Source organism: Hylaeus volcanicus, chromosome 4, assembly GCF_026283585.1.
Source record: "Hylaeus volcanicus isolate JK05 chromosome 4, UHH_iyHylVolc1.0_haploid, whole genome shotgun sequence".
Classification (NCBI taxonomy): Eukaryota; Metazoa; Arthropoda; class Insecta; order Hymenoptera; family Colletidae; genus Hylaeus; species Hylaeus volcanicus.
The window spans coordinates 19,193,647-19,206,154 of NC_071979.1; the positions used below are offsets into that span (position 1 = coordinate 19,193,647).

General features: G+C 36.4%; 2 protein-coding genes across 6 annotated transcripts in view; one reads left to right on the forward strand and one right to left on the reverse strand.

Moving 5' to 3' along the window:
* Positions 1–5,046, forward strand: part of LOC128874545 (ankyrin repeat and BTB/POZ domain-containing protein 3) — a 33,551-nt gene extending 28,505 nt beyond the window's left edge. For 3 of the 5 annotated variants that reach the window (XM_054119368.1, XM_054119369.1, XM_054119365.1), the window contains exons 4-14: positions 152–397; positions 532–1,011; positions 1,529–1,859; positions 1,980–2,215; positions 2,339–2,541; positions 2,641–3,375; positions 3,471–3,739; positions 3,802–4,007; positions 4,095–4,388; positions 4,470–4,652; positions 4,722–5,046. In XM_054119368.1, the coding sequence (XP_053975343.1) occupies positions 152–397; positions 532–1,011; positions 1,529–1,859; positions 1,980–2,215; positions 2,339–2,541; positions 2,641–3,375; positions 3,471–3,739; positions 3,802–4,007; positions 4,095–4,388; positions 4,470–4,652; positions 4,722–4,928 (3,390 nt within the window). In that variant the 3' untranslated portion in view covers positions 4,929–5,046. The remainder of the gene's footprint in view (positions 1–151; positions 398–531; positions 1,012–1,528; positions 1,860–1,979; positions 2,216–2,338; positions 2,542–2,640; positions 3,376–3,470; positions 3,740–3,801; positions 4,008–4,094; positions 4,389–4,469; positions 4,653–4,721) is intronic. The other 2 variants (XM_054119366.1, XM_054119367.1) reach the window with 2 other exon arrangements.
* Positions 5,047–6,037: 991 nt separating this feature from the next.
* On the reverse strand, positions 6,038–9,847 carry LOC128874548 (syntaxin-12). Its single transcript, XM_054119373.1, has 5 exons — positions 9,614–9,847; positions 8,797–9,000; positions 8,550–8,715; positions 8,216–8,477; positions 6,038–8,140 (listed from the first exon to the last, which is right to left on the reverse strand). The coding sequence occupies exons 2-5, from the start codon at positions 8,997–8,999 to the stop codon at positions 7,965–7,967; spliced, it is 807 nt and encodes a 268-aa protein (XP_053975348.1). The 5' UTR covers position 9,000; positions 9,614–9,847; the 3' UTR covers positions 6,038–7,964.
* Between the last annotated feature and the right edge of the window lie 2,661 nt (positions 9,848–12,508).

A 12,508-nucleotide genomic window follows, 5' to 3' on the forward strand; every position in this document is an offset into this window, starting at 1 on the left:
TTAAATTGTACCTGTTAGCAATATCTATTTAAGCCTATTTGTTAAATGTTACCATACATATCGTTACCAAGGAACAATTGTCTTACTGGAGTTTGTTTCGAATGCTCCAATACTGTAACTCCATTGCTGAAAATGTTTATAAATTTTCCAGAGGCGACCAGAATGCACAGGCAACAGCTCTTCGGATGAGAATCGATCATCGGGGCACGCGAGCATGTCGGACACAGGTGGCCACACCAGCAGCAGTTCGCCACCCCATCGTCACCACAGGGCGCATAGTCCTCAGCAGCTGAACTCTGTGCCTGAAGACGATCGTCTATCGGCCTCCGTTACCCAGAGAAATGGCAGGAGCAGATCTGGCCAAAATCGCAATAGACACAGAGCCACGCCAGCCAAGGTGCCTTTTTCAAAACACAACCTAACCAGAACTTCGCTTTTCTAACTCGTAACGCGACGTTACTGATCGAAAACATTCAAGAACCTCCTCTGCGTTGGCAATTGTCAGTTTTTAATGGAAAACATTGATCGTAGTTGCAGGTGCCATGGTCGGGATCCGGTTTGGAAGACATCAAACTGGCGATCCAACAGCTCACGATGCGTTCCCATAAGTCATCGTCCACTTACTCCTCCTTGAGCGGCTCTGAGAGCTCGGAGCCTGCTGTAAGAAGACTGATGCGGCATTCCAGCTTGGAAACCATCAACACCAACGTGACCAGCGCCGATGAATTCGTCTGGGTGGACTCCCACAATAGACTGGTGGAGTTGCAGCAACTACCTTGGACGCACCACGACGTGCTTCGCGTGTTGCAGAATGGTCGTACCAGGGAGCACATGGACCAAGTCTCTATGGAGACTATACCTCGTTTATCTTACCTGCTGCAGAGGGCCTTGGTCAGAATCGGTCGTGAGACTCAGAGACTGGCCAAGCCCGTTGGTCTGTGCAGCAAGCACGAGATCTACAGTGCATTTAAAATCGTCTTGTGCCCTGCCTTGGCTGATTCTTGCACCAAGGTACGTGGAAGATATGCGGTACAAGCTCTTTTCGTACCATAGTACCTATAGAGAGTAGTTTCTATAGTATTTTTTATTGTTGTATCAATACAATGAAGTATAAATCTATTTTCACAAACTTTTTTTTTCTCTGAATGTCTTGCTAGGATTCACTTGAAAGGTAACAACACATACTTTTAACTAAGAAACATATAGATACCATGCAAATTTGATAACTGTATACAATGTAATTTAAATATAATTAGTTGTACAGTTACAACTTAATTTATAGTAAAAAAATTAATTATAAAATCAACGTGGAATGTCAATCGTGTTGTCAATCAGGTTGATGGCAATTTAATGATACACACAGGTTGAAATAAATGATCAACCATGCAGAGAGCTTAAAAAAAAAAAAAAAAACGTTATAGATCCTGTTTGCTTCACTCTACCAGTTATGAATTGAGTCTTTCAATAGCTATCTCGCTACCCTGTAAAACCGGTGTGAACATCCATCGAATTTTTCTTCCTTTTCTAGGCCTGCTTACGCGCCGCCGCGATGTTCGCTGTATCCGGCGACCAATTGAAGCAATCGAAAGCATCCCGATCGGGACTCCAATTACCAGTTGGACGATTTCTTCGTTGGATGTCCGACGTGCGATTAGGAAGAATGATACACGAATACGCCGCCATATATCTGACCGCGGGAATCGAGAATCTCTTGGAAGAAATACTGTTACAATGCATACCGACCGATCCCCACACAACTCTAACGGCGACTATGTTGGAGCACGCCATAGCAAATAGTGGAGATTTATGGGGGCTTCTACAGCCATACGCGCATCTTAATGCTGGACGAACGGCATCAGGTAGAGCTACCAGGGTGGCCCAGAAAATATACATGTTAATCACTTTATTTCCTGGTCATCTTTCAAGCATCAAGTAACGACATATAAAGCTACGTTGTCTTATAATTCAAATGTCTCCAGGTGCTCTTGCAATGCCTCGTTGGGCCAGCGTAAGTTCATTAAACTCGTCGTCGTCATCCCGAAGTGGAAGAGACGCAGCAAGCTCCGCGTTTGAACCGTCACTACTGACCACATGCGTAGGATCTATGTCGGAACTTTTGGATCTAATCTCGAAAGTAGTTCAAGCGGGACGCTCGCCCATACCTCTGACCGCCAAGGCGTTGAACGCGTTGTTTTATTACATGAGGTGTTCACAGGTGCAATAATCTCTATTCATACTCTAATTAATTCAATTGTAACATTTACAGGTTATGAGAATGACGTTAAAACAAGGAGCCGAAAGGAAAATAGATAATAATAAATAATATAACTTTGTTTAGCTGGAGCATGGCGAACGGGGTTCTGGGATACAAGAACTGGCGTACGAGCGAGCGTACGTTGTTCTTCCCCCTCTGGTTGAGTGGCTGCGTGTCGCGACTGCTCATGCAGAACATAGACACGGACTAGTCGTAGATCAAGACGATATTAATCAAGCTGCCAGATTGTTATTACCTGGGGTAGACTGTCCCGTTAGACCGATATGGTAATATACATCAAGAAGCTCTTCTAAAAAACATCAGAATACCTTTAGACCAGAATCATGTTTACTTCATTTACAAATCTAATCAAACTTCATCTACAGTTTCGAGGAGATCGCGGTGTGCTCAAAACGCATAGACGATTCCGAGTACGTTCGTCTCCTCACTATGGATATGGCCTTCAAAATGTTGATCGGCGGACGCACTGATTTAATCGCTCAAGCTATGCTCCTCTTGCCATCCACGAAGATCAACACTGTGAATGACAACGGCTTCACCGCTCTGATGATAGCTTGCATTAATGGCGATGAAACCGCTGTACTAGCTCTCCTAGATGCTGGCGCTGATTTAAACATTGAAAGTCCACCACCGCCAACTGGTCAGTCGGGGAACACCCCTTCCAAGGTTCCCTCAGTGCCGACTGTGTCGAACACCAGGAGTCCAGTCACTCAATCCTCGATTATGTCTCCTGGGAAGAACACTCAAACACTAAATTCCTCCTCTGGTTCGCCAGGCTCGTCTAGTAACGCTTCCAGCAATATATGCTGCAATCAAACTGGAATCAACGCGGAAACTCAACACTGGACTGCTTTAACTTACACCGCCTTGCTGGGTCACTGTAACATTGCCAGAATATTGTTAGAGAGAGGCGCCGCAGTCGAAGGTGGTGCTAAAGTCAGCGAAGACAAATGTACTGTCACGCCTTTACAAGCAGCCACTGCATCTGGCAATAACGAGATGGTGGCGCTCTTATTGGCTCATGGGGCACAGCCATTCTTATCTACCTTGATAAAGGACTCGTTTTCCTATTCTGGATCTGCTCAACGGGGGTGCTACAGGCAAGTATAATAGAATACTCTCTAATGTATGTATAAAATTACCTATTATTACAGTTTGAATAAAATTCTATTTGTAATCTATTCATTTCATACAGTGCGATATCAGTAGCAACGGCTCACGGTCAGCGGAGCTGTCTTCGTCAGTTACTGTCGCATCCGCTAAACTTCTCCGCGAAACGAGGAGAGAAAGAAGTCTTATCGTTGGAAGAGATCCTTGCTGAAGGCAGCGCAGGTACTAGTCCACAGCAACAAACTGTAGATGGAAGAGGAAATCGGAGAGAAGGCAAAGAACCAGTTTTCAACAAGGTGCAGACGAAAGCTTTGCAGGAAGCTATGTATCACAGCGCTGAGAGTAATCATTTAGGTAAGAGTAACAGTTATTTGTAACATTTTCAAGAGCCATAAATTACTGAATTTTTTTCACAGATATCACAATGGAACTTCGCGGACTAAAGGTGGGCTGGACATTACATTGCTGGATGCACAGTCTGGCAACAGCCCATGAAATGAGACTAGACTCAGTGATAGATCAGTTGCTTCAAGATTTTCTTCAAGTGTGTCCAGATGACTATTCGACGCAATTTGTACAAGAATGTCTTCCTTTGTTATTCAATATCTTTAGGTACAGTAAGGTAGGCTACAGTTTAAATCAGTAACATCCCTACCTAACAAACTGAAAGCATTCCTTCTACCTATTATTAACTTCGTTGTCTGCACAGAAGGAAGGTACGACGCTTCTTCTTGCTGATATTTTCTGTACGTGCTTTGGATGGGAACCGATAAAACCCATCAGAGACACTACGCTCTCCAGTGGATCAAGGATCGATCCCAAATTTGTAAATAACCCGGAGTTGAGTGATGTACAATTTAGAGTAGAGGGCAGAGTGTTTTACGGCCATAAAATTGTGTTGGTCACATCGTCTCCGAGATTTAGGAATATGTTAAGTTCGAAGTTGTGCGAGGGTAATCCCCCTATTGTACAGATTAACGATATTAGATACCACATTTTCCAGGTATGTAACCTTTTAGGACCATCTTTGGCACTGTTGTAGATCATTTTCTCTTGTAAAACCATATTTCACTTTAATCTTCAGATGGTTATGGAATTTCTGTATCACGGTGGATGTGCTACATTGGAAGTGAATCAAAGTGATGTTTTGGAGTTGATGGCTGCCGCAAACTTCTTCCAGTTAGACGGTTTACTTAGGTATTGCGAAGCACAGTGTTCTTCTATGGTTGATCTCGACAACATTGTTTCAATGTACATTCATGCGAAGGTATTTTATTTATGTTTTGTTCGCCTCCAAGACGAAGGAACGATCTTTCTAACAAGAAAAAACTTTTAGGTTTACAATGCAACGCAGCTTTTGGAATACTGTCAAGGATTCCTGCTACAAAACATGGTCGCGTTGCTGACCTACGATGACTCAGTCAAGCGTTTACTATTTGCAAAGAAACTGCCTAATCATGATGTTCTTGCAGGCCTCCTTCTGACTTTGCAAGCACGAATAAAGGCTAGACGATCTCAACAACAAAATAAAATGAAAACTTAGATATTTAATAAGCATCATACGCAACGTAAGGATATTGTCGCGATATCATTTTTTTACTTTCATCGAGTGTAATTGTCAATATATTTACGTACACTTACATGACGTCATTTACGCGAAAGAAAAATACGTAAATCAATTAAGACTGAATGTTCGATGATCTATCTTTAACTTAACTTCAGTATAAATTCCTTTTAATTCGTAATTATCTGCGGTTTTAATAGGACTTAAAAGTGATGCTTTGACATGTATGAAATACGCATTTGCTTTACCTCTGTTATATAGTATTTTCATTTTTACTGATTTTTCATAAGCTATAAAGTATGGTACATAAGTGCATATGAAACTATGGTTAAACTATACAAGTTCATATTTTACTGTTGTAAATGAGTCTCGAGCGTACATAATAATTAAGAAATTTAATTTTTAAAAACGAAAGCTTGCCAGACATCTTAAAGTAATTTTTAAGTAATTGTGTAAATACAAAATTTATATTAATTAACATAATATACACAGGCATGGTACGTGCTATATGGATATTAAACTCCTTACAATAGGAAACCATTAATATATACGAACAAGTGAACATACATTTTGTATATAAAACAGACCAAGCAGTTTACGCACAATGCAAAGAAGACAATACAAAATATTGATGTGTTCTCGTGTACTAATAATACAATATACTTTGTATATCACGATTGCAATAAATTATAAATATTGTGATAATACAAATTTTAAACGACAATTGTTTTACATCTCGAAGCTTAATAAAACTGTTTATCTCTTTTATCAATCTTCATCTTGCATATGGATGAGAGTAAAAACGAAAAATTCATGCAAAGCGAAATTATTACTTATGTATATCGCTCAATAATTGCCAAGTTCTGATACAACACACTGCTCTTTTTATTTTCTTATGATTCAAATAAATTAAGCTTATGTTTCACGTAATAAAGTTATACAAACAATGTGACGCATTACAAAAAAAAAGAAGAAATAAAACATAATTGATAATGCTTACATACTAATTCACCACGTTACAGTTCGTTATTACAACAAAACTGTCGCAATCGAAATCCGCGGTACGTTTAACAGCGTAACAATGTTAGTATTATATATATAATATGATTTATTTAGAATGTCAATGGTTAGTTGTATATACAATATTCAAGTTGTAACCTTAATGATAATGTAATCACTGGACTTTTTAGATTTTGGAATGCCTAATAATCATTATAAGAGTTAAATCGATCCTCAGAAAACGGCTGTCTCAATCTCACAATTATCTGTAGCATATCTCTTGTTATTAACGTTTGTAAACATCAGTAGATATATAGGCAATCCATAATAAACGACATAGCTCTTACGAAAAATAATTATAGAAATTATATTCACACTCGGTTAATTCAATTATGCTTTATCTGTATAAATCTGTAGCAAAAATGTAAGTTTGAAGATAATTTCGTTAAAACGTTATCGTATCCCATGACGTAAATAATAAAATTCATTTGCTCAATACTTGTGTTCGCATAGAAGCAAGAAAAGTGAAGTTTCAAACACACAAAGTGTAAATTATTCTATTATTCGTAAACATTGTGTATTTTACATTAGAAATTCAATATGAAAGAGTGAAGATGCTCCACTTTAAATAATTAATGATAAAAATAAAGAAAGCTGTGTAATGGATTCAAGTATTAGGATTAATTTACGAATTTTAATATTTTCGAAGTGAAAAACAATAAATAACAATATTTATGCATCGTTATAAGGTTATTTATACAACTCATACAAATTTATATACAAAATTAAATAAGAGAAATAACATAGTACATAATATTAAGCAATATTGTATGTTTGCTTTGAAACAATATCATGCAATGAAATTTAAAATACTGAAATATTCAATTAGTATAATATACAATAATTTGTAACTACAGCTTTACAAGTTACGCTTATCTATTTGATACGAGTTGAGCAAAACCTGTGGGTAACATTTGTATCGATAATACATATAATACATACAACAGAAAATCAGTGTTACATGCAATTGGGTAAAGAACAAGTGAAAAATACAGTTCGTTCAACATGTTTTGCCCATAAAATACTAATCATTTAGTCGATTAATTTAGTGCCACATCGTTTAGTCTATATATTTCTGAGGTATGATATTCTGAAAATGATATTCCTACAAATGATTTTCTCCAGTCATTCGTATTTCCTTAACTTAATACATTGAAATACTACACAAAGACTTTTGAACAAATTTAAACTTCCCAGAGCAAACAATTTAATAAAATTGCTCTTCAAAATTAGTAACTGCAGTTCACTGTCTCACAGTGAGAAATATTTTAAGTTATAGCGTAGCTGGTCGGTAAAAAGTACATAATTTTAACATGGATTTTCAGCAAACATATATACATTGCCATAGAATTTGAAGTTTTAAAATAACATTAACAGTTTCCGTTTAAACTCCATTATTTTCTTAAAATGGCCGTTGTATTTGTAATGCTGTACAATTTATTGAAAAAATAATATATATAATACAATTAAAGTGATGCGTTCAAATTTCCCGTGAAAGATTACCCTCCGAGTATAACGAAAGAGACAATGATTGCTATACATTATTCAAAACTCTACTAATCGTATCTCAAAACGAAAATAAACATTTATTTATACCACTAATACAAAGCAGCTTTAACGAATAATGTAGACATCTACATATACACTTGTTATATTTCATTTTAATCTAAATTTATTAATTTAGATCATTAGGAAATAAAAGTTAAAGAAGAAGATAGATATGCGATGAGAACAGTGTAAAATGTTCCAAGAGTTTTACAAGTGAACAAGAATAATACATTCAGACCATGTGTCGATTTACAAACAAATATAAAATAAGTCTATCCTCTCCCCATATTGCGTATCCAATATAGAAACTGGTAAAATTATATTTTTTTCGTTATTTCTACAATCGATATAAGATAGATTGAGACAACCCTTTTCATTTGCTCGTGATGTCTACGATGATTAGGAGCGTTAACTTAGTTTAGTGACTAGAATAATAACTAATATACCAACGACTATAATCGCGAATAACAACAGAATAAAAACTTTTCGCTGATATTTACGTCGATAATTACTTCCCTTAATTAACTCTTGTACCCCCAGCTCGACATTTCCGTGTACACTTTCTATGTGGTTGTCTATCGTGTCTGCAATACCATGGAGTTATAAGAATACAAAACACCTCTCTAATATTTTTACTAAAGGAAGACAAAGTTGCTTACCAATCGTTTCATCTTGTTGGTGCACCAATGCCGCGAGTTCGCGCATTATTTGATTCACATCCAAAATATTCCCTTCAATCTTCTTTATCCTATCTTCCCTCTCTAACAGTAATCCTTGTTGAAACTCAAGAGTCCTTTGGGTTGCACTGTGATCACTTTCTTCAATTTGTAGAAGACGTTCCTGTTCTTCATCATCCACATCCATAGAATGCTCTATACTAGTTGTACGCAAAATATGTTTCTTCATCTTATCCGCAATAGACTATAAACAATATCATGAAGTCATTTGAGTATAAACGTTATCCAATGTACTACCAAGTAAAGTGTTAGGTACCTTCTGCATGTCTGAGTATCTTTGCACGGTGTCTTTAAAATTGGTGGTGAGTTTTTCAATTTGCAACTTCTGGTGTTTATCCCCTCTCCTCATTAACACTGTCAGTCTCGCAATATCTTTGCTCGTTTGACTTACTACTTGATTTGTGCTTAACTGCATTACATGCCTAATTAACCAATAAGCAATATAAATATAAATGCATACAGTGTTTATTAATACAACGTTAATTACTATGTTAAATACTTACACCTGATCCCTTAGACCCTGATTATCTTTATTGGTTCCAATATTTTTGTATGCATGCTCGAGGGATTTCCAACTAGTATTAATTGTATATATGTTAGTCGTAATATTCTCACTGAGACTATAAAGTTCAGTAGGGCTAAATCCCACATCAGGTACATCCGTGCGTTGATCCGTGGACCCATATGTTTGAGAACTGTGAGCCATTCTAGAAGCACATACAATTTTTATTAAAATCCTTTATTGCATTATAACATTAATTTTGCTCATATCGAAGTTGTCATTTCTTGTATGCAGCAGAAGATAATACTTGCTTTATGATTCTATATGCACGTAACAAACAAGTATTAAGCTGAAGATTAGAAATTCATTTTTAACCGACTTCAAAAAGGAGGAGGTCACTCGATTCGACGTGTATATATATTTTTTTTTTCATTAAAATTCATATCATGTAGTTATACTACTACTTCCTCTATCGATAATTATGCGAATAATTTAGATTAAATTTTTGGTTCTGTGCAAGCTTCAAAAAGAACATTAGAAAAGGTATTAGTATTCTCGAATGAGGATTAGATGATCATATACCCAATATCGTGTATATTTCTTTTGCCGTGTACAATTTAAATTCGTATGCGTTGTTATTAAGACGTCTACAAAATTGGGTTTTGAAACGTTGTTAATCGACATAAATGAATAACAACTAAATTAACGTTAGCTGAAATGTGCCCTATACGATTTTGTCTGTATACTCGAAACAGATAAAATTAATGGAGATGATTACGCATAAATGGATAACAAGAGTCGTCGTTCGTGTAACTGACCTGATTCGTTTTATCACAAGTAGTCTTAATATCTAGATAGAAATTGCTTTCGTTATTTCACATTTAAAAGTCGAGAGAACTATTTTTACGTATCGAATTTTAGAAACTGACAGTTGCCTAAACGATCTACTCCACCGTCCATGTGACAATAGTTCCTTTGGGTGCTTTCCAATTGCCTAACGCATCTTGACACATGTATACACAGGATGCACAAAGTGTAACGTTGTGCACGACTCAATTCGAACAAAGTAATGGGTGCATTCAGTGGACAACTGATCACTGATCATGATCCATATTACTAGAAATCACTAGATTCACCAGTGGTGGCGGACCTTACTGACAATGAGCGATATGGCGAACGATCAGAGAAACGGCGAAGAAGACTATCTGATAGATACATAACACAAGTGACACTGTTTAAATTCGTTTAAATATTGGCGCCGATCCACAACCTCTGTAATATGAATCGTATCCTAATTGCCGATGCGAAGCATCGGGATTGTCGATCGGCAACAAGATTTAAACGAATTTAAATAGCGATTTAGATTTACAATTAGAACAGTCCTAGTGATTTTATTAAAATAAGGTATATATTTGTTTACTAAAAAGTTATTAATCAGGTTTTGACTGTCGTTATCTAATTGTAAAATGTCAATATTGAAATCATCTAGTATACAGTGATGGTGGTTTCTCGTGATTAGATCAGTGATCGTGAGCACCAAAGTTTCGCTCCTGTAAGAGTAAGTACTCTGCGAATATAAATTTGAACAATTTTTTGGCGCAGGAATAGAATAGAGATAGAGAATTCTGAAATAAATAACAAAGAACATTATAGTACTGTTTATTATATAATTTTAAGAAGTTGTATCTAGTTTCATGGTTTATGAAAATATCATGAATATATATAAATCTATACAATTTCTATATCCCTGTGATTTAGATGAAATGTTGTACGTTATTTTGCGTTTTATTTATTCTATCAGCTTTTGTAATACTTCTACTTCAAACTTACGCGTTTTCTCACCGATGGCGCCACTGTAGTTCTGCACTGGCAACTAAAGGCTAACAAAGTTGCAAATTAAAAATATGCCTTTTAGAGATAAGAAATAGGATCATATAGCACCTAATGTAATACCAGTCTTACATTTGCTTATTCTTCACTTACGTTACTTTGTGTTTACATTTGTTTACATACCCCTTTTCATAATTCCCTTGGCATTCTCATTAGGGATGCCAGTAGTTTGTTGCCCTCCTATAGCTCGGGAACCTTTTAATTTGAACTTCTGGAGGAAATCTTCGCAGATTCTCGATATTAAATTACAATGTTGACATTGTTGAAGAAAGTATATTTGTATTTTAAATTACAGTAAATTGTAATTCTGTATTGAGTTTACATCGGTAATTTTTGAATGCCAACCAGTTTATTTGAAAATAAAATGAAAATAAAGCATACGTTTAGTTGATCCTATACAATAATCAAAAGATATTATGAGAAAAATGATTTATCTGAATATTACTATACGGGGAAGAGAAAACTGTTTTCGTAGTTTATTGTGATTATCTCTTTTATCATTTGCAGGTTACCCTTTTATTATTTGTTATTTTTGAAATAGTAGATATCACAATAAAAAAACACCCATCTTTGTTTGTTCGTTTATTTCGACATTTCAAGATGTATGGACAATTATTACATAATAATTATATATATTTATATATGTATAATGAGAGAGCATTCTCCTCTCACAGCGTTCCCGTTCTCATTCCCCGAAAATCCCCCTGACCCCCATCGTTCACCCCCCCTCTCTCTCTCTCTCTCTCTCTCGCTGTGTGTGTGTGTTTTTTTTTACGATAAAAGAATGAAAAGGTAAAAGTAAGAAAGAAACGGCGTTGATTCGTCAAGTCTATGAATGAATTTACGAAACGATTTGGTTTTGGGCGCATTATTTATCATTAATCACAAAGACTGTGAAATCTTTCCCATTGTTTTTTCCATCCACGTCCCTTATTATCATTTAGCGTTTATCGATAAGATTATGATCGTTACCATTAATCGTTACAATTACGATAATAACACTAATGTTAGTTACTCCCGTACCTTTCCCGCCAACCCTTCTACCTCCACCACGCGGCCACCTACCCCCACCCAGGAACTCTGACGCCACATTCAAATCACGAATTACAATTTTGGCATACAATCGGAAAGTATGGCTGCCAAACCATTACTCCCTCCTCCACAAAAGGTGGATAGCTATTTTTCATTCTACTTTTTCATTCCTCATTCCATTTCTAGAATTTCCTCTTTTTCGTCGTACATTTTGTTTCCTTTCTCTTTCTCTCTGCTGGATCTCTCTCTCTCTCTCTCTCTCTCTCTCTCTCTCTCTCTCTCTCTCACTCCCCTCTCCCTCATACACACAACATTCGTTTCGTACTCCACATTTCTCATACATAAGAATTTTGTCCTCGTGAAAAATAATTTTCGTTCATTACTTCGCTTCTTTCTCTTTTATTAACAATCTTTCCACCGTGTTGCGCATTAATGTTTGTCTGTTGTTTCGTATAGTTCTTTTTTCTCTTTCGTTTGCAACTCGAGAACCGCAAACCGCTGGTAATACATTCTCTCTTCGATATGTAATTTAGTAACATATCTTTTCACAGTGACTCCTGAACGCAAATTGAAAGTCTATGTTTTTCTCTAAAGTATTTCCATGGCATTCAGAGTCGAGAGCGTCGATCGAATTAGTTAAAAATTTAAAGTCGATATTTCGTGGGTCGTTGGTACAATAAATATCAATAAAAACGTGTGCAGAACAGCAAAATAGTTTCGTCGATCTCATGCAAAGTAATGGTTTGAACACGGACATAGGAATATAGGGAACGGGCATAGCAGAACCCGGA

What these genes read in the sequence shown, in the direction of transcription:
- LOC128874548 (XM_054119373.1), bottom strand. Translation starts at nt 8,999, where the DNA reads ATGGCTCACAGTTCTCAAACATATGGGTCCACGGATCAACGCACGGAT. An exon ending in GATACTCAGACATGCAGAAG is followed by an intron (nt 8,478 to 8,549) that starts GTACCTAACACT and finishes TATTGTTTATAG; the next exon opens with TCTATTGCGGATAAGATGAA. An exon ending in CCAACAAGATGAAACGATTG is followed by an intron (nt 8,141 to 8,215) that starts GTAAGCAACTTT and finishes ATGGTATTGCAG; the next exon opens with ACACGATAGACAACCACATA.